This window comes from Taudactylus pleione, unplaced genomic scaffold, assembly GCF_031769625.1.
Source record: "Taudactylus pleione unplaced genomic scaffold, aTauple2 ptg000377l, whole genome shotgun sequence".
Taxonomy (NCBI): domain Eukaryota; kingdom Metazoa; phylum Chordata; class Amphibia; order Anura; family Myobatrachidae; genus Taudactylus; species Taudactylus pleione.
The window spans coordinates 4,079,032-4,098,683 of NW_028284778.1; the positions used below are offsets into that span (position 1 = coordinate 4,079,032).

The 19,652-nt window shown below is 40.4% G+C and overlaps 1 protein-coding gene across 6 annotated transcripts in view; it reads right to left on the bottom strand.

Annotated features, from left to right (window-relative positions):
* The window catches only part of LOC148508050 (NACHT, LRR and PYD domains-containing protein 3-like), a 156,291-nt gene that overhangs the window by 39,007 nt on the left and 97,632 nt on the right, over window positions 1-19,652 (bottom strand). For all 6 annotated transcript variants that reach the window (XR_015869629.1, XM_088445164.1, XM_088445162.1 and 3 more), the window contains exon 8: window positions 17,606-17,776. Coding sequence is in view for 5 of the 6 variants with exons in the window: in XM_088445164.1 (XP_088301290.1) it covers window positions 17,606-17,776 (171 nt within the window). In the remaining variant the exon portion in view is untranslated. The remainder of the gene's footprint in view (window positions 1-17,605; window positions 17,777-19,652) is intronic.

The window sequence follows — 19,652 nt, forward strand, 5'->3', positions numbered from 1 at the left end:
AGAATGGAGATCATCACAGCAGGAGGAGGTCAGGTGACAGCCCTGTCACCTGACGAAATGAGGGATCTGCATTAGGTCAATTCTTATCATTTCCCAGCCTCACACTTAGCATGATGTCATTACTATCAGAATAACACTGTAAAGTAGATAAAATAATGTTTGTGTATATTAGATATTAGGCTGATAATGTTGTTATTGATTTAATGAAATTAGATGAGGATATGAGGGTGTGTGGCCAAATCTGGTCTACTTTAAGATCACATGACTTTTTGCTGATCAATACTCTAATAAGTCACCCTCCTAAACTGCAGGTGTGTCATGGTCTGGTTATTTTGTAGATCCCGCTTGGGACCCTTGGGTCTGACCGATGTATACAGAAAATGAGGTGATACAACTCTGACTTATGGCTATGAACAGGAGTTAGGAACACTAGTGCCAGTGTAGGAACCACAAACTTGTGATATGTAAGGATACTAGAGTGGAACTGAGGTGAGCAACCCAGGCCTACTGGGCAACCCCTCGTTTAGTGACCTGTGAAGGCCAGCAAGACCAGGAATATACTCCAGTGACAAGGGTGACCCCAGAACTCAAACAGCATAGTACTGGTAGACAGGAACTTAGAAATAAAGCCAGGAATCGGAATCTTAAGTAGTTAGAGTACAACTTGAGGAAGTTGCGACCCTGGTACTGCTCTGACACAAGACCTGGAACTGGAACCAGTGAGGAACTCAGAACTGAGAGTCAGGATAAGTAATACAGCTAATGAACACCTCAGAGTACAGACTGTATATTGCACACTGAACCCTAGCTGGGGAACCAGCACCCTTCTCTGAGTCAGCTCAAGACAATAGCTCACAGTGAAGGGAAGCCAATACAAATCAGCACAATAGTATAACTTTATGACCTGGGTAACCACTGAGTATAGTGTATAACAGAATAAGAAACTTGTTCCAGCAGTAAGGTAAATGAAATCTGAATAGGATTGAGGACAAATAAGATTGCTGTTTTTTTGCTGAATGTTGTGGTTATGAGAGCCTTGTTGCTGGGTAAGTTTCTGTGGTCAGCTGGTGTGATGAGCCAATGATATTGATGGAAGGAGGAGTTTGAATGCTAGTATATATTGACCTGTTCGCTAACTAACCAACCTCATTTACTGGATCTTTGCAAATAGATATCCTCAGAATTCTCAAAAATTGTGAATACTGAAGTCCACTCTTAAGGGACGGAGGATGATGGCTACCCGCTTGCAAAATGGTATACCGGTCAGTCGGTTTAACATACATAGAGGTCAGTAATTCATTGTGATCATGACAGTAACATCTAAAAAGTGCAAAGGAAAAAGTGATATTCCACACAGAACTCAAAAATTATGATGTTCATAATTATTATACACACACAAAAAATGGAAAAAGTTAAAAATTATTAAAATAAGAAGTTCATGATAGGTTAACACCTTGTTGGTCCAGTGTGTAAGCCAATGGATCAAAGCTGATGCTAGAATGTTCAGTAGCTGATGTTAAAGTGTTCAGTGGGGATGATAGTGTTATAAGAATACACCATAATTAATAAACTCATTCATCCCTACTGGATTCAGAGCACCTAGCTTGAATGTCCACAAACTCTCCCGTTTAATCAGTTCTTGTACAATATCACCCCCTCGGATTCCTGTGTTGACTTTCTCCAGACCAAATGCCTGGAGTTCTTTATAACTATACAGTGATGGGCCTGGTCAGTACCTGGATGGGAGACCACTTGGGAATACCAGGTGCTGTAGGTTACTAATACTGGAGGTGGATTGGGACAGTTTGGTTACACAGCAGAGTGGTAACTCAGTATCATTATAATGACTTACATACACTCAAAGAATACGATACTTTTTATTATAATTATTTCATACACGACCAGGCTACTAGGGTATTTATCCATCCACACGCATATATGAACGTGTGTGGGGATTCTATTACCCGATACATAATATTTTCGCCCAAAATTGATCATTTTATAATTACAATACAATTTGTCTGTAGGGATATTCATTTACAACATTTTTAATGCAACTTTGATTAAAAGTTATTTTTTATAATAATAATTTTTCTGAATATCCACTGTAAATATGTCTAAGCTATCCACCTCTCTTCTATTTATAGTTTATATATAGTTGTTTAATTTGTGCTATGTGTGGTGTACTTGTTACCATCTTCAATAATTAATTAGTAGTAATATCTAATATCTATAGTGGACATTAGTCGTTAAGAGTGCTCCAGCTACTAGCCCTTTCTTTCCTTCTTTTTTCTTACATCTAAAAAGTGGACAGATTGAAAACTGCAGTCATATGTCAGTTTGATCAGATGTTCTCTCTAGTTAAGATCTGTCATCAATTGTTGAAATCCTTCCAATGAGCCCGACCATAGCAGAAATATGTCGTCTACATATTCTCCGTCCTTTAAGAGTGGACTTCAGTATTCACAATTTTTGATAATTCTGAGAATATGCAGTGATCCTAATGATGCCATAGGCAGATTGACATTATGTCTCACAAATTCTTGCAACGTGGTTATCACTATAGCACCCTGAAGCATGCAAAAGATCAAGTGCTAACAATATTCAGGACACAGGCCCTATATACATCAGGACCTAAACAGAATTCTAACAGGGTGGTATGTACCCAACAATATACCACAGCAAGCTCTTAACTGATGAGAGCAGCAAGAGAGATTTGGCCTGTGGTGTCTAAGGACCCTAAATTAACAACCCTACAAGGATCTACCATTTTACCTTCATTCAAGAGAGGTCGCAACATTAAATATGCAGTTGTACACAATGACATTAGCTGATATGTCCAACCTCAAATGACACATTTTCTAAGTCGTGCTGTTGGCAATTATAAATGTCTAGGATGTATTACCTGCAGCTTTTTGGAAACGGGCGATACATTTTTTCATCCTAGATCAGGCAAAAAGTTTTTGATCAAATGTCCCCAGACATGTTCTAGTCGCTATGTTGTTTACTTTATTAGATGCCCGTGTGGCATGTATTATGTCGGCAAGACCTCAATACAAATGAAAGAGTGCATGGCCCTCCATCGCTCCCACATTAGGGCTGCATTAGAAGGCACGGGTGCTAATCAATCTGTGGCCAAACATTTTAGAGATCATCACCACAGTTTATCTACCATTAAGTATAAAATTATTGATTGGGTCCCACTGCACCATCGAGGTGGTGATAGAGACAGAGCTCTATTACAGAAAGAATCATTGTGGGTTTACACCTTACAAACCATGCATCCAGGAGGTTTAAATGAAATGCTGTCGCTAAATTGCTTTTTATGATCTCACAGTCTATTACACATAGTTCATGTTCTAGCTTGGACATGATATGATTGTCTCATTTGCCTTGTTACTGTGGCATGATTATTTGCTTCACCCCTTATTAACGAGATGTGTTGCCGTTAGTGATCACAATAGTCTGTTAGTATATTTTCTTGTACAGTTACAGTGCTATGAGGCTCCTACTGTGAATTATACACAGATAACTTATTTAGTTACATACATCTATGTTACTTTTTGATAAACAGTTAGACACGCCTATGACATCATCGGGACTCCGGAGGGTCAGCGTGGGATGTACACAGTGGTATATGGTTACAGGTATGTATTTATATGTGTGTTTTGTATTTTTCTTGATATTGTCTTGATAAAAGAGCCGCCGAGCTCTGAAATATTGACTTTATAGACACTGTTTGTCTGCATTTATTTATCAGCTGTGGAGTGCCATCTCCTATTGTTATACTATATATATATATATATATATATATATATACACATATACACAGTTCAGCGGCACTCCGGTATTAAAAGATGCACGGGCACAGGATTTAATACATTTGATGTATTAAATCCTGTGCCCGTGCATCTTTTAATACCGGAGTGCCGCTGAACTGTATGGATATGCTTGCTGCTATTATATTAGCATGCTGCAGAGGGCAGCCAGGGCTATACTGGATTTTAATGGGAGTGCCATTCTACTGCTACATATATATATATAAGGGGTGAGCGGGTTCGGATTTCTGAAATCCGAACCCCCGAGCCCCCCCAATCCGAGGTCGATCCGAGTCAGGCTCGACTTTTCCCGCCTGACTCGGATCTGAAATCGAGGCAAAACGTCATCATCCCGCCTTCCGGGTCTCGCTGGTTTTGGATCCTATATAAGGTACCCGCGTCGGCGCCATTTTCTCACTCGGCTGTGGACAGTGAAGAGGGAGGGTGGGAGTTAGGGCTGGCTGGGCTGTGTAGTGTAGTGTAGTGTAGTGCAGAGTAGTGTTGTGCTGTGCTGTGCTGCGCTGTGCTGCTGTTGTCCATAGGGGCTGTGTCCACTACTTCAAAGTCCATAGGGGCTGGCTGTGTTGTGCTGTGCTGCTGTTGTCAATAGGGGCTGTGTCCACTACTTCAAAGTCCATAGGGGCTGGCTGGACTGTGTTTTGCAGTCAGTTGTCCATAGGGGCTGTGTCCACTCCAAAGTCCTGTGCTGTGTCCCAGTCCTAAAGGGGTGCTGTAGTGTTGTCCAGGGGGTGCTCTGTCCGTCAGGGGTGCTCCCCCCAAGTGCTAAAAAAAAAATATTTTTTCTGTGTTTGTGAATTGTGTGCGCAGTAGCCGCACGTGCATCAACAAAGTAGTGCCAAGTGTGCGCCTGTGTCATAAGTAAAGGGCCGGCTGGCTTGACCGTTAAAGGGTGCTGTAACCCCCAAAGTACACTCCAAACCAAATAAAAAAATATTTTCTGTGTTTGTGAATTGTGTGCGCAGTAGCCGCACGTGCATCAACAAAGTAGTGCCAAGCGTGCGCCTGTGTCATAAGTAAAGGGCCGGCTGGCTTGACCGTTAAAGGGTGCTGTAACCCCCAAAGTACACACCAAACCAAATAAAAAAATATTTTTTGTGTTTGTGAATAGTGTGCGCAGTAGCCGCACGTGCATCAACAAAGTAGTGCCAAGCGTGCGCCTGTGTCATAAGTAAAGGGCCAGCTGGCTTGACCGTTAAAGGGTGCTGTAACCCCCAAAGTACACTCCAAACCAAATAAAAAAATATTTTCTGTGTTTGTGAATTGTGTGCACTGTGGCTGCACGTGCATCAACAAAGGAGCAGCGCCAAGCGTGCGCCTGTGTCCCATAAGTAAAGAGCCGGCTGGCTCATTTCTTAAAGGGTGGTGTAACCCACAAAGTGCACTACTCTCCAGCAAAAATAAAAAATTATTTTCTGTGTTTGTGTGCGCCTTAGCCGCACGTATATATCAAATCGATATAACATAAATGGAGGACCAAACTTTCTCCGATAAAAATAAAATAGGGAAAGATCAAGAACCACTTCCTCCTAGTGCTGAAGCTGCTGCCACTAGTCATGACATAGACGATAACATGCCATCAACGTCGTCTGCCAAGGCCGATGCCCAATGTCATAGTAGAGGGCACATACAATCCCAAATGACAAAGTTCAGGAAAATGACCTTAAAAAAACCATTTAAATCATCTGAAGAGAAACGTAAACTTGCCAATATGCCATTTATGATACGGAGTGGCAAGGAACGGCTAAGGTCTTTCCCTATGTTCATGACTAGTGGTTCAGCTTCACATGACAATGGAAGCCCTCCTCCCGCTAAAAAAATCAAACGAGTTAAGGTGGCAAAAGCACAGCGAAGAACTGTGCGTTCTAAGAAGATATCACAAATCCCCAAGGAGAGTCCAAGTGTGGTGGCGGTTGCGATGCCTGACCTTCCCAGCACTGGACGGGAAGAGGTGGCTCTTTCCACCATTTGCACGCCCCCTGCAAGTGCTGAAAGGAGCACCCACAGTCCACTTGCTGATATGCAAATTGAAGATGTCACTGTTGAAGTACAACAGGATGAGGATACTGGTGTAGCTGGCGCTGAGGAGGAAGTTGGCGAGGAGGATTCTGATGGTGATGTGGTTTGTTTAACTCAGGCTCCGGGGGAGACAGTTGTTGTCCGTGGGATGAAAAAGCCCATCACGGTCATGCCTGGGCAGAAGACCAAACATTCCACCTCTTTGGTCTGGCAATATTTCTATCCAAATCCGGACAACAACTGTCTTGCCATATGTACCATATGTAAAGGTGAAATAAGTAGGGGTAGGGACGTTAACCACCTAGGAACATCCTCCCTTATACGGCACCTGCAGCGCGTTCATAAAAAGTTACTGTCAAGTTCAGAAACTTTGGCTAAGACCGTAAGCAGTCCAGGGACACCTAAATCCCTTTTTCCTGTTTTATCCAAGGAATCGGTGGATGAGGAGGATGAGGACGACATCTTGCCTCCGTAGAGCCAGTTTGTGCAGGGACACATTAATTGCCAGCTTGTTTTGTGGGGGCCCAAACAAACCAATCATTTCAGCCACAGTCGTGTGGCAGACCCTGGCGCTGAAATGATTGGTTTGTTAAAGTGTGCATGTCCTATTTATACAACCATAAGGGTGGGTGGGAGGGCCCAAGGACAATTCCATCTTGCACCTCTTTTTTTTCTTTGCATTATGTACTGTTTGGGGCCTAGTTTTCATACTGCCATCCTGTCTGCCATTGCAGTGTCACTCCTAGATGGGCCACATGTTTGTGCCGCCCACTCGTGTCGCTTAGCATAGTCATCCAGCTACCTCGGTACAACCTTTTGGCCATAAAAACAATATTGTGAGGTGTGAGGTGTTCAGAATAGACTGGAAATGAGTGGAAATGAAGGTTATTGAGGTTAATAATTGAATAGGAGCATAAAAACCCACAAATTCTGTGATTTTAGCTGTTTTTATGCTTTTTTTAAAAAAAATACAGATCCAAAACACAAAACCCAGAACCCAAAACACGGAAGGGTGGTTTTGGCAAAACCAATCCAGATCCAAAACACGAAGAAAGATCCAGCTCCAAAACCAAAACACGAAAAGTGGCCGGTGCACACCCCTAATATATATATATATATATGGTCAGAGAGTGGTTTGTAATACTAACAGAGCGGAGATCATCACAGCAGGAAGTCATATCACAGGCCTGTAACCTGATGAGAGATTAGGGATCTGTATTAGGTCATTTCTTATCATTCCCAGCCTCACACTCAGCATGATGTCATCACTGACAGAATAATACTGTGTAATATAGATACAATATTTGTGTATATATCAGCTATTAGGCAGTAGGGGGTAAATTTACTAAGAATCGTGTTTGGTCAAGATTGCAATCTTGGGTGTGTTTAGGAATTTTTTTCTACTAGCATATTTACTACAGAAAAACTCTGGTAAGTTTGGGAGAAATTTTTCTATTTTCACTGAAAAACTCGGGTGAGAATGCAAACTCGAATAAACTCATCATAGCCAAAACTCAAAAGTACTTTCACTGAAAAATACTCAACTCGGGAATTTTCCAAGAATCGTGATTACAATCACGGGTGTAATTGTAGCAAACTCGCAGCTAAATAGACGTTTCAAATAGGCCACCTCCTGAGCTGCGAGGTTAGCAGAAAAATAAACAGATCAGCGTGATTTGTATATGTTTCCGCATGTAAACCTTCTCTAAAGTGTTAATATTAAACAAAAAAATTACGTAGGGTCCCACCCAAACAGCATAACCAGCCCCAGACTGCTCAGCCGGTCCTGGTTCTTAAAAATACGGGGAAAAAAAATGAGTAGGGTGCTCCGTATTTTAGGAAATACACTACGCAATTTTTTTCCACCTATTTTTAAAACCAGGACAGGCTTAGTAGCCCAGTCCTGGTTCCTAAAATGCGGGGGGAGCCCTACTAGTTTTTTTCCCCATATTTTTAGGAACCAGGACTGACTAAGCAGCCCAGGGCTTGTTATGCTGTTTGGGAGGGGACCTTATGTCATTTTTTTTAATGTTAACCCTTTTTTTACAGGTAGAACACATCTCACCGATATGTGAAGGCTGCTTGTTCAGGAGAGTTTGTCAGAAAGAATACACTGCAAACTTGGGTGAGAAATCTGCAAACTTGGGTGAGAAATCTCGATCAGATACACCATCGGAAAACAGACTCTCAGTAAAACATGAGTCTTGGTAAATTTGAGTGTTTCAAAAGCCTAAAATCACCAGTTTTAGCAAGTCAAATTGAGTTTAATAATGGTAAAACTTGGCCAAACACGATTCTTAGTAAATTTACCCCTAGGTATAGTAAGTGATAATAGTGTTAGTGATGTAATGAATATAGATGAGGGTGGGTGGATGTGTGGTTGGATAATGTCTTCTTACAGTATTGATCAGTAAAAGATGACAGGACCTTTTAATGACCTTCCTTTAACTGCAGGTGCTTTTATTACCACTCACTTAGCCTGTCTGTATATATAACTATCATTAACTGTGAGAAGTATAGAGATATTCTTGATACTGTAACTCTGTGCTCCCTACATTGTGGCAAGTCTTCTCTAGTGTCACAGTTGGTCACTGTACTTAAGGCGGAAAGGCAATACACACCATCTGCTGTTGTCCAGGAACTTGTGGACAATTTGCCAAGAAGGGTGTCTGCAGTAATCACTGCACGTGGTGGACCTACAAAGTACTGACGTCAATAGCATCTTGTTGAACTATTTGCTGTCCAACCACTTTTGTCTACATAGCATAAATGGAATCGGTATGAATGACCACCGGATGTTATCCCAATGCCGGCAGACCGATAGGTGAAGATCCCTACCCCTTCCCCCCTGCGATTTCGATGCCTATCATTACTCCCATGCCGGGATTTGACAGTTGGGACTACATGCTGCTTAAATATAACTCTTATTGATTATGTAAATATGACATTTTTCCACTAAAGAGCATGCAGGACACTAAATATGACATTAATAGTTATACTAAAATATATCTAGACCCCATAGTGAGTACTAAAATACCCCTTTTCCAATGACCTCAAAATTCCAGTTTATTGCACGTGAGCATGCATGAAGCCCTGGTAACTAGCAAGGTTTTACTTGGGAAGGACCTAGGTAGGATTCAGTGGAAATGGGTATTATGGATCATCTGACCCAAATCTAATTTCCAGCATGGAAAAATCTGTGCTTGGAGATGATGTCATCTCAAAGCACTGCCTGAAGAGATGCAGTATGAACAGTGCCAACCTTGGAATAACCCGGGTCATTGCCACAGTGTGAAATGGGGCTTCCCCGGGTCTAACCCAGTTTGGAACCATTTTCCAAATCCCAGGTCAGATCCAAAACTTTAATGTAAAAGTTGTATTACTGTAGCTAATACAATTACCTATACACACAATTGCTAATTAATACCACTTTTCCACCAAAAACCCAGGTCCAACCTGATTTTTAGTCATTCTTCCAACCTAGGTCAGACCCCATTTGCACTGCACCTTCGACCCGGGTTATTCCTGGGTCAGCCCAGTTTACACGGAACCCAGTTCTGACTTGCAAAACCTGTGGATGTCATTAAAAATGGCCTTTTTCAGGCCCACAAAGATAAGGTCATAAAAGGGTGTGTGAGGGAGGGGGCATGGCTTGGATGTGGACCTGGGAAGACACTTGTTTAGGAGCTCTCCTCATCGTGGACATTGGAAGACAGACTTAGGAGCGTTTTAGACACTTTTACTTGGCTATTCTTGGCAGTGATCACTCAACGGAGCCTACCACACAAACCGAGCCATTTCCTGCAGCTCGTACTCACTATTATCATCGCGGCCTGGTGCTGAGGCTGAGCACGTGGCCTTGATTTCCAGCCGGTGTGATCGCGGCTGCACCCGGAAGTACGGAGATGCCGTATTATACCGCTCCCCATTCCCAGAGCTAAACCAAAGGGCAGGTGAGGTTCTGGTTACCGGTATTGTCCCCCTGCTTGCTGAAATACTACTATAGTGCAGGATTTAAGTGTTGAAAGTGGCACCCGCCATTTTGAGGTTTAAGCCCTGAGAAACCAGAGCAAGGGTAATTTACTTGGGACCACATCAGGATCCAGAGCTAATATCATCCTGCTTTTCCCCCCACAACTGCTGGATAGGATATTAACAATTGCAGCTTGCTTAATCTAGAGACACTGCTGGTCACGTCTAACTGTTGATTTCTCATAATACATGACTGTCCTATAATCCATGTGGTATTGAAATTGCACTCCACAATCTGAATCTAGCTCTGATGTAGTGAGTAATCCCTATACAGAGCTCTGTTGCTATCCCGCAACTATATCTTTTATTAAGCTCTCATTGTGGTTGTTCATATAAAGCAGGGATGGGGAACCTCAGGCCCGAGGGCAGTATAAGGCCCCCGGAATCATTTGGTCTGGCCCTCTGAGCTTTTTTCTGCTAGCCTCATCTGGCTAGCAGGGTGCCTAGAATGGCACTATATAAACAAGTCTATACTTTTATCTGACTATGCCTTAGTCTGGATGATTATTCAGACAACTCTAGATAGAGGACCATACCGACATTGGAGATTTACAACATATCTCTCGCAGTCAATTTCTTTTCGTAATAAGTTGGAGACTGTATGGATGGATTATGAGCACTCTAATCTTTCTCATGCTGAATCTAATCCTTCATTGTTTTTGCAAGCGGCAAAATCAGTCCTCCAAGGTAGTATTATCTCTTATGTTTCAGCAGAAAATAAAAGATTGGCCATTGCATGTTCGGATGTTCAAAATAGACTCACTAATGCTTTTCAATTATTTAAGTCTAACCCGACTCCCTCATCCAAAATAGTATATAGTGAAGCTAAAATTCATTCTGATGAATACATGAAAAATAAAGGAGATAGGTACTTATTTTTACTTAATTACAAATTTAACAAATTCGGCAATAAAACTGGGAAATTGTTGACCAATTTATTACAGGGAACCAATGGTAGTTAACCCACTATGGACTGATGATGGTTCATTGACCACCTCTAGTAGTCAAATTACTAAGGTTATGAAAGCATTTTACGCTAAACTTTATTCTAATACTGACACTTCAAATGATTCCACAAATGTTATCCCTCCTTGGTGGGATAATCTCTCATTTCCGCAAATAATGTCAGATTTAGCAAATACTGTAATAGGGCCTATAACACTTGTGGAGGTTACTAGGGTTGTACAGCAGCTGAAATCTTCCAAAGCTCCTGGCCCAGATGGATTATTGACTGAATTCTATAAAATTCTCCTACCACGCATTGGGGACACGTTAGTCTCCTTTTATAATCATATTATTAGCACTTAATCTGTTCTACTTTATTTCAATTCCGTAATAATTAAAGTTTTACCTAAATCTGGTAAAGATTTATCACTACTGGGATCTTATAGACCGATATCTTTGCTTAATATCGACTAAGATATTAACTAAAATGTATGCTGAACGATTAAAACCAATCCTTCGACAAATCATACATACGGACCAATCTGGATTTATTATGGGGCGACATTCTGTAGTGAATGTTTGGAGAGTATTGGGTGCGGTACAACATCTTCGAACTTCCGAATGCACTACTTCTAACATGATAGTTTCCTTTGATGCGGAAAAGGCATTTGACCTTGTGATTTGGAAACATTTTTACTCAACACTGATTAGATTTGGCTTTCCTTTGTCTTTCATTGACATTTTAAGAACATTATACACAAATCCACTCTCACAGGTCTCTTGCAATGGATATATCTCCTCACCATTTGAGATATATAGAGGGACAAGACAAGGTTGCCCCTTTCTCCACTCTTATTTGCGGTGGCGAATGAGCCGTTAGCTATAGCCTTGAGAACATCCCCGCAAGTGGAAGGGATTTCGGTTCGTGATGTCCATTTGAAAATTGCCCTATTTGCAGATGATATGCTGTTGTTTGTCTCTAATCCCCATAACTCGTTTCCGGTGGTCATGGATCTCATTTCTTCTTTCGGGTTAATTTCAGGTTATAAAGTTAATTTGGAAAAGTCTGAAGTAATGCTTACCTGTGGATCAAGGGCTTTGACTCTTTACCATTTATACAATCTTTTTGTGGTATTTCAAATACCCTTAAATATTTAGGGGTTCACATTACTTCAGATTTATTGAATCTTTTTTGCTGTTAATTATATACCTATGATAGCTAAAATTAACACTTTACCAGATAATTGGAAATCTTTGCCTCTTTCACTATTGTAATAAAATCTATAATTTTTCCCAAAATGTTTTATTTAATGCAAATGCTGCCGATTGGTCTTTCCTTAAAGGATATCAAAATTCTTACTACTGATTTCTTGTATTTTCTATGGCAGGGAAAACGCCCATGAATAGCACTAGTTGGGATAACAAATACTCACACTAAAGGGGGTTTTGGTCTTCCCGATATTAAGAGCTATTCTCTTTCCATATTTTTCAGTATATTAATGATTGGATATTAGATAAAGGAAATTACACAGATAAGTGACTGGATTTAGCATCATTTTCACTGTAATCCCCAAGTACGTTATTACATTCTAACATTAAATACATCCCTTCCCTTATTTTCCAAAACATTCTCTTTAGAGATACTTATTGTTCATGGATTTCTATCAACTAGAAATTATGGAGTAATTATTTATACTCGCCATATGTTCCTCTATGGGGCAACCCAGCCTTTCCTCCTTCTCTGACCTATAGTAATTATCTTCGGTGGAGAGAGAAAGATCTGTCGAATATCACTAAAGTCTTTGATCCTGGTGGCTCTCTAATGTCTTTTACGGATTTACAACACAAATATCAATTGCCGAGACAACATTTTTATATGTACTGTATTTGCAAACGAGACATTACATATGAACTATTCCCTTAATTACAGATGATGACGCTGAATCTATCTTCGATCCCTTTTAAAGCTATTAAATAATATCCCTTACAAAATAAATATGCTATATGTACATTTGGTTAATAATCTCTATGCTGTTCAATGGGTTTCTTTACATAAAGCATGGAAGAGATATTCTGAAAATAATTTCCCTTTCTGATTTAACTATGCATTTGGTTTCTACATTAAGAAGATTCCAATCCTCGTATTTGCAGGAAGTACACCTATGTTCACAGGGCATATATTTCCCCAGCACAACGCAGGTACATGGTTGAATCAGAAACTGGTATTTGCCCTAAATGTCACATGGTAGATGCTACTTTTATTCACTGTATGTGGTAATTTTGGAACAAGGTAGTTCAGATGATTAATAACCTATATACACTTAATTTATCGCCTAACCCATTAGCATGTTTATGGGATAATTTCCAACTGTGGGATTTCGGACCACATAAACAAAATTTCCCTTATTTGTTAGTTATGGTAGCAAAGAAAGTAATCTTACTACATTGGACCAACAGATCATCTCCATCTCTTGTGGAAGTCAAACATAAACTGTTACAACTGCTATATTATGACATAAGATCAACTATGCCTGACATAAATAAGGGAGCAGAAAGATTTTATGATAAATGGGAACCCTACATTAATACGCTGGATAATTCTACTCAAGATCACATTATCAAATTGTTTGAGAACACAGATTGTTTTTTACTCAGACATATATCTTCATCTTAGTATGTATAGTAGTTATACCACTATATGTTTTTTCTTTCACTCATTTCACTGCCTTTTATTAGCCTCTACTAACAGTCAAATTGATGAAGCCTATTCTGCTCAATTTACTCCCCTTCCGCTCCCTTCTTTCCTTATGTGTTGTTTGTTCCCTGGTTCCTCTTTGATACTATTTACTGAAAATTAGTTTGCATATTATTTCGAATATTTTTGATTGTTCGACGTATTTAGCTCAAGTCAATTTGTATTTCTGAATAGGATAAAAGGTCAAATATGTTTTTTTCCTTTTCTGTTTATTTTTTTCTTCTGCATTGTGATTGTGTGCATCACTCATTTTGTTCTGTAAAGCATATTGAATATTATATTTGTATTTATACATTTCATGTATACTTTATAAATGCTATCTTGGAAAATGTCAATAAAAAAGTACTTTAAAAAAAAGGTGTGTGGGGACTACTCACTGCATTGCATCAGGCATGGGGGCTACATGCTTTTATTTGCCATATACACACACATACATATATATATATATATATATATATATATATACATATACACATATATATACAGGTTGAGTCTCCCCTATCCAAATATTCTGAAATACGGAATATTTTCAGCATGACTGAGATAGTGAAACCTTTGCTTTTTGATGGTTCAATGTACACAAACTTTAAGGTACAAACTTATTAAAACTAAAGTATAAAATGACCTATAGGCTATGTGTTTAATGTGTATATGAAACAAATTAATCTCATGCATGTATACAAACTTTGTTTGAGCCACATAAATATTGAGAATATTGTATAAAATTACTTTCAGGCTGTGTGTATAAAGTGTATATGAATCATAAATGCATTCTGTGTTTAGATTTGGGCCCTATTCCTAAGACATTTCAATATGATATACAAATATTCCAAAATACGGAATATTCCGATATCCAAAACAACCCTGGTCCCAAGCATTTTGGATATGGGAGACTCAACCTGTATGTATGTATGTATATATATATATATATATATATATATATATATATATATATATATATATATTATTTGTTTCACTTTTATTAGTACTGATGAAAAGGTCTTAGGACCTTGAATAATTTACTATGTATTAATAAAATTTTCATCAATACACACCTTTGGGACAAAAAATAGTGCTTTTGTCCATATTGGGCTAATCTATGCTCTGACAGAGAAACCAGCTTTTTTTTAAATATATATATATATGAACAATATAATGAATATATAATATGAACAAAGGGGGTGCACTCACCAGTCTTCTAAAATGAGTTTTTATTTAATCTTTTTAAAAAATTTTTACAGCATCATAGTAAAGCTCCGACGTTTCGGTCCTAGCCATGGATGAAAACTCATTTTAGAAGACTGGTGAGTGCACCCCCTTTGTTCATTTTTTGTATGCAGGGATACAGGTGATCCCATTTGGGTGGCTACCCCAGCAATTGGATTTTCAGACATGAGTGTGGACTAATACTGGACTTATATATATATATATATAGTCAGGTGCATAAATATTGGGACATTGACAGCATTTTCATATTTTGGCCTCTATTCACCACCACAATGGCTTTGAAATGAAACAAGCAAGATGTGCTTTAACTGCAGACTTTCAGATTTAATTTGAGGGTTAATTACATCCAAATCAGGTGAACGGTGTAGGAATTATAACGGTTTCTATATGTGCCTCCCACTTTTTAAGGGGCCAAAAGTAATGGGACTATCAACTCATGGACAGGTGTGGGCTATTCCCTCGTTATTTCATTATCAATTAAGCACGTAAAAGGTCTGGAGTTGATTCTAGGTGTGACATTTGCATTTGGAATCAGTTGCTGTCGACTCTCAATATGAGATCCAAAGAGCCATCACTATCAGTGAAACAAGCCATCATTAGGCTGAAAAATCAAAACAAACCCATCAGAGAGATAGCAAAAACATTAGGTGTGGCCAAATCAACTGTTTGGAACATTCTTAAAAAGAAAGAACGCACCGGAGAGCTCAGCAACACCAAAAGACCCGGAAGACCACGGAAAACAACTGTGGTGGATGACAGAAGAATTATTTTCCTGGTGAAGAAAAACCCCTTCACAACAGTTGGCCAAATCAAGAACACTCTACAGGAGGTAGGTGTATATGTGTCAAAGTCAACAATCAAGAGGAGACTTCACAAGAGTGAATATAGAGGGTTCACCACAAGATGTAAACCATTGGTGAGCCACAAAAACAGGAAGACCAGATTAGAGTTTGCCAAACAACATCTAAAAAAGCCATTACAGTTCTGGAACAACATCCTATGGACAGATGAGACAAAGATCAACTAGTACCAGATTGATGGGAAGAGAAGAGTATGGAGAAGGAAAGGAACTGTTCATGATCCAAAACATACCACCTCATCAGTGAAGCATGGTGGTGGTAGTGTCATTGCGTGGGCATGTATGGCTGCCAATGGAACTGGTTCCCTTGTATTTATTGATGATGTGACTGATGACAAAAGCAGCAGAATGAATTCTGAAGTGTTTCGGGCAATATTATATGCTCGTATTCAGTCAAATGCTTCAGAACTCATTGGACGGCACTTCACAGTGCAGATGGACAATGAACCGAAGCATACTGCAAAAGCAACCAGAGTTTTTTAAGGCTAAAAAGTGGAATGTTATGCAATGGCCAAGTCAATCCCCTGACCTGAATCCGATTGAGCATGCATTTCACTTGATGAAGACAAAACTGAAGGGAAAATGCCCCAAGAACAAGCAGGAACTGAAGACATTTGCAGTAGAGGCCTGGCAGAGCATCACCAGGGATGAAACCCAGTGTCTGGTGATGTCTATGCGTTCCAGACTTCAGGCTGTAATTGCCTGCAAAGGATTTGCAACAAAGTATTAAAAAGTGAAAGTTAGATTTAGGATTGTTTAGTTTGTCCCATTACTTTTGGCCCCTTAAAAAGTGGGAGGCACATATACAAACCGTTGTAATTCCTACACCGTTCACCTGATTTGGATGTAATTACCCTCAAATTAAATCTGAAAGTCTGCAGTTAAAGCACATCTTGTTTGTTTCATTTCAAAGCCATTGTGGTGGTGAATAGAGGCCAAAATATGAAATTCTGTCAATGTCCCAATATTTATGCACCTGATTGTATATATATACAATACTGTGCACCGGCACTCCCACACTCTGTGTCAAAGGGCAAAGCCCAATACCTGCTCTGGTGCCCTCCAAGGAGGACGGCACCCCCAAAATGTAATAATAACAATTGTCAGGCGGCACTCAGAGTCTCAGTGAATCCAATACCCTCACCAGAGGGATTTATTAGTCAATTGTCCTGAGGAAGGGGTGGATCACCTCGAAACGTCGACCATTGACTAATAAATCCCTCTGGTGAGGGTATTGGATTCACTGAGACTCTGAGTGCCGCCTGACAATTGTTATTAATATATATATATATATATATATATATATATATACACTGTATATATATATATATAAGAAAATCACTGCACACATGACTGACTGCACATATCTTGATCCATTACCCCCAGAGGGAGAAAATAGTCAAGAACACAAATCAGAAAGTGCAAACTCGGGGCCCGTCAGCTGCAGTGGAACTACACATCCCAGCATGCACTGCCACAGTTTTGCTAATAGGGCATACTAAAAATGTGGCAGCGCATGCTGGGATATGTAGTCCCGCAGCAGCTGTAGGGCCCAAGTTTGACATCCCTTTCCTACAGGATGCTAGATAAATGTTAAGTAGAATCTGATTGGTTGCTATGGACACCATCGCCATTTCCAAAAACCAGCACTTTAGTTGGAACACGCCTGTTCTGACCAACCTCAACCCTCATGCGTGACAGCATGTAATATAGTTCTATGTTTCAATATTTAAGAATAATTTCATCAGAGTTACAAACAACAATAAAATCAGCTTACCTTATATCCATGTGCAGCAGAAGAAGAATTAAAAATAAATTATTTAGATGATATATAAGGAAATGACAGCAGCTAATGTGTATGTGTCTTTACCCTGTGTGGTCTATGTACTGTACTAAAGAGAACTGATATATAATTATTAATACATTTCTTACATAAGATCCTGTAGGGTACAGTCTGGTTGTCTCAGTCCCTCACACAGAAGTTTTATTGCAGAGTCCTCCAGAGCATTGTATGACAGGTCCAGTCTGGTCAGAGAGCGGTTTGTAGTAATAACAGAGAGGAGATCATCACAGCAGGAGGAGGTCAGACCACACATCTGTAAACTGATGAGAGATGAGGGATCTGCATTAGGTCATCTCTTATCATTCCCAGCCTCACACTCAGCATGATGTCATCACTGACAGAATAACACTGTGTAATGTAGATATCATTTAAGCTGTAGAAATAGTCACCGATAATGGTGTTATTGATGCACTGAATATAGATAAGGGTGGGTGAATATGTGGCTGGATGGTATAGGGTAAAATTTATCAAACCCCACTTTATAGATGATGAAATAAGCCTCTCACTAGCGCTGTTATCTATTGTTTCTATGTGGCTGGATAATGTCTCCTTACAGTATTGATCAGTAAAAGATCACATGACCTTATAGTGACTTTCCATGAACTGCAGGTGATTTTGTTAAAACTCACTTAGCCTCTGTGTGTATATAATTAATTTGAACCCAGACAGGCAGTTATTATAGTTTTGCTTCCTGGACTTCCCCAATCAAGAGATTTACTGGTTTATGTATCAAGCAGTGAAAATTGTGGAGAAGTTGCCCATAGCAACCAATCGTTGGCCCGATGTGTTGTGACTGACATCACAAGTGGGAGGGCATTTAGATGTGCCAGCAGAGTTGAGCTGTCAGTCACCAGCGGCCTCTGCAGCAAGTGTACAGGCAGTCGGCTCACCACCTGTACACACAGCACGAATCACCAATATACAGTATCTGCAGATATATCTGCCATTGGCTGCGCAGCACGGCCGATGCCATATGTCTATATATGTCATAATTCACAAACGTATCGCCTGTACACCCTTGCTGATGCACACACACAATAGATCAGCCATTCAATTGAATGGTGGATATATCGGCCAGTGTGTGTACCCAGGATAAGGTCTACATGGGCCTGGAGCCGAAATTTCCCCCCATTTCTCTTATATCAGCAGTGTAATGTGAGAGACTACAAATGTCATAAAAAGAAAAATGACTCTTAGTGATTATGTTAATGTAAAATTACTTTACCTAGCTCAAAGCCCATTTATAACAGTTTCAGATTGGAATGGAGGGTCACAGGTGGATTCCGGGTGCGACCCAGCTGAGACCCCTATCGGACTGCAATATTGCCGAGTTGATGACATCCCTATCATCACATGTTGATCCAGCTACTGGAGATGAGATCATCTCCAAGCTCCAACTCTTCATATATAATGAATGGGACCCGTGTCACATCCACTCGGGTTACCCGTTTACACTGCATCAAGAGCCAGGGTAAACCTGTGTTCAACCCTTCTCATGATCAGGGTTGAAATTCTGGATCTCTCACCTGGCTCATTTCAACCTGGACCTTTCACACTACCCATACTTGCCTACTCTCCCGGGACTGTCGGGAGCCTCCCGAAATCAGGTGCCGCTCCCGACACCCCGCAAGACTAGGCTAACCCCCTCGCCAGCAGCAAAAGTGGGTGGTGTGGTGGTGTGATGACGCGATTCGCGCTGAATCGCGTCATCATAGCCCCGCCCCCTGCCTTATAATGCCAGTAATATTGGCATTATAAAGTGGGGGCGGGGCCACGGTATGAGGCGATCGCGTCGGCATGCCCCCGCTCCGCCTATTTGACTCACCCCATCCTCCCTGCTGGATGGACCTGCCAGCCCCCTCCCGGATTCCCCTGCTGAAATGTCGGCAAGTATGACACTACCTAGAAACCCGGGTTATTGCAGCAAATGTGAAAGGGTATATTACACTACACCTTCGACCTGTGTTATTCCTGGGTCAGCCCCGTTTACACTGAACCCAGGTCTGACCTGCTGTTATGGGTTGGACGGTTAATCAGGTAAGACTTGTAAGAGGACTGCTGCCAGTTGACTAGTTGGGGCTAAGTATAGAATATGAGATGCCGCATGTGGGCAGTAGGAGCAGCCTTGAGGGTTTG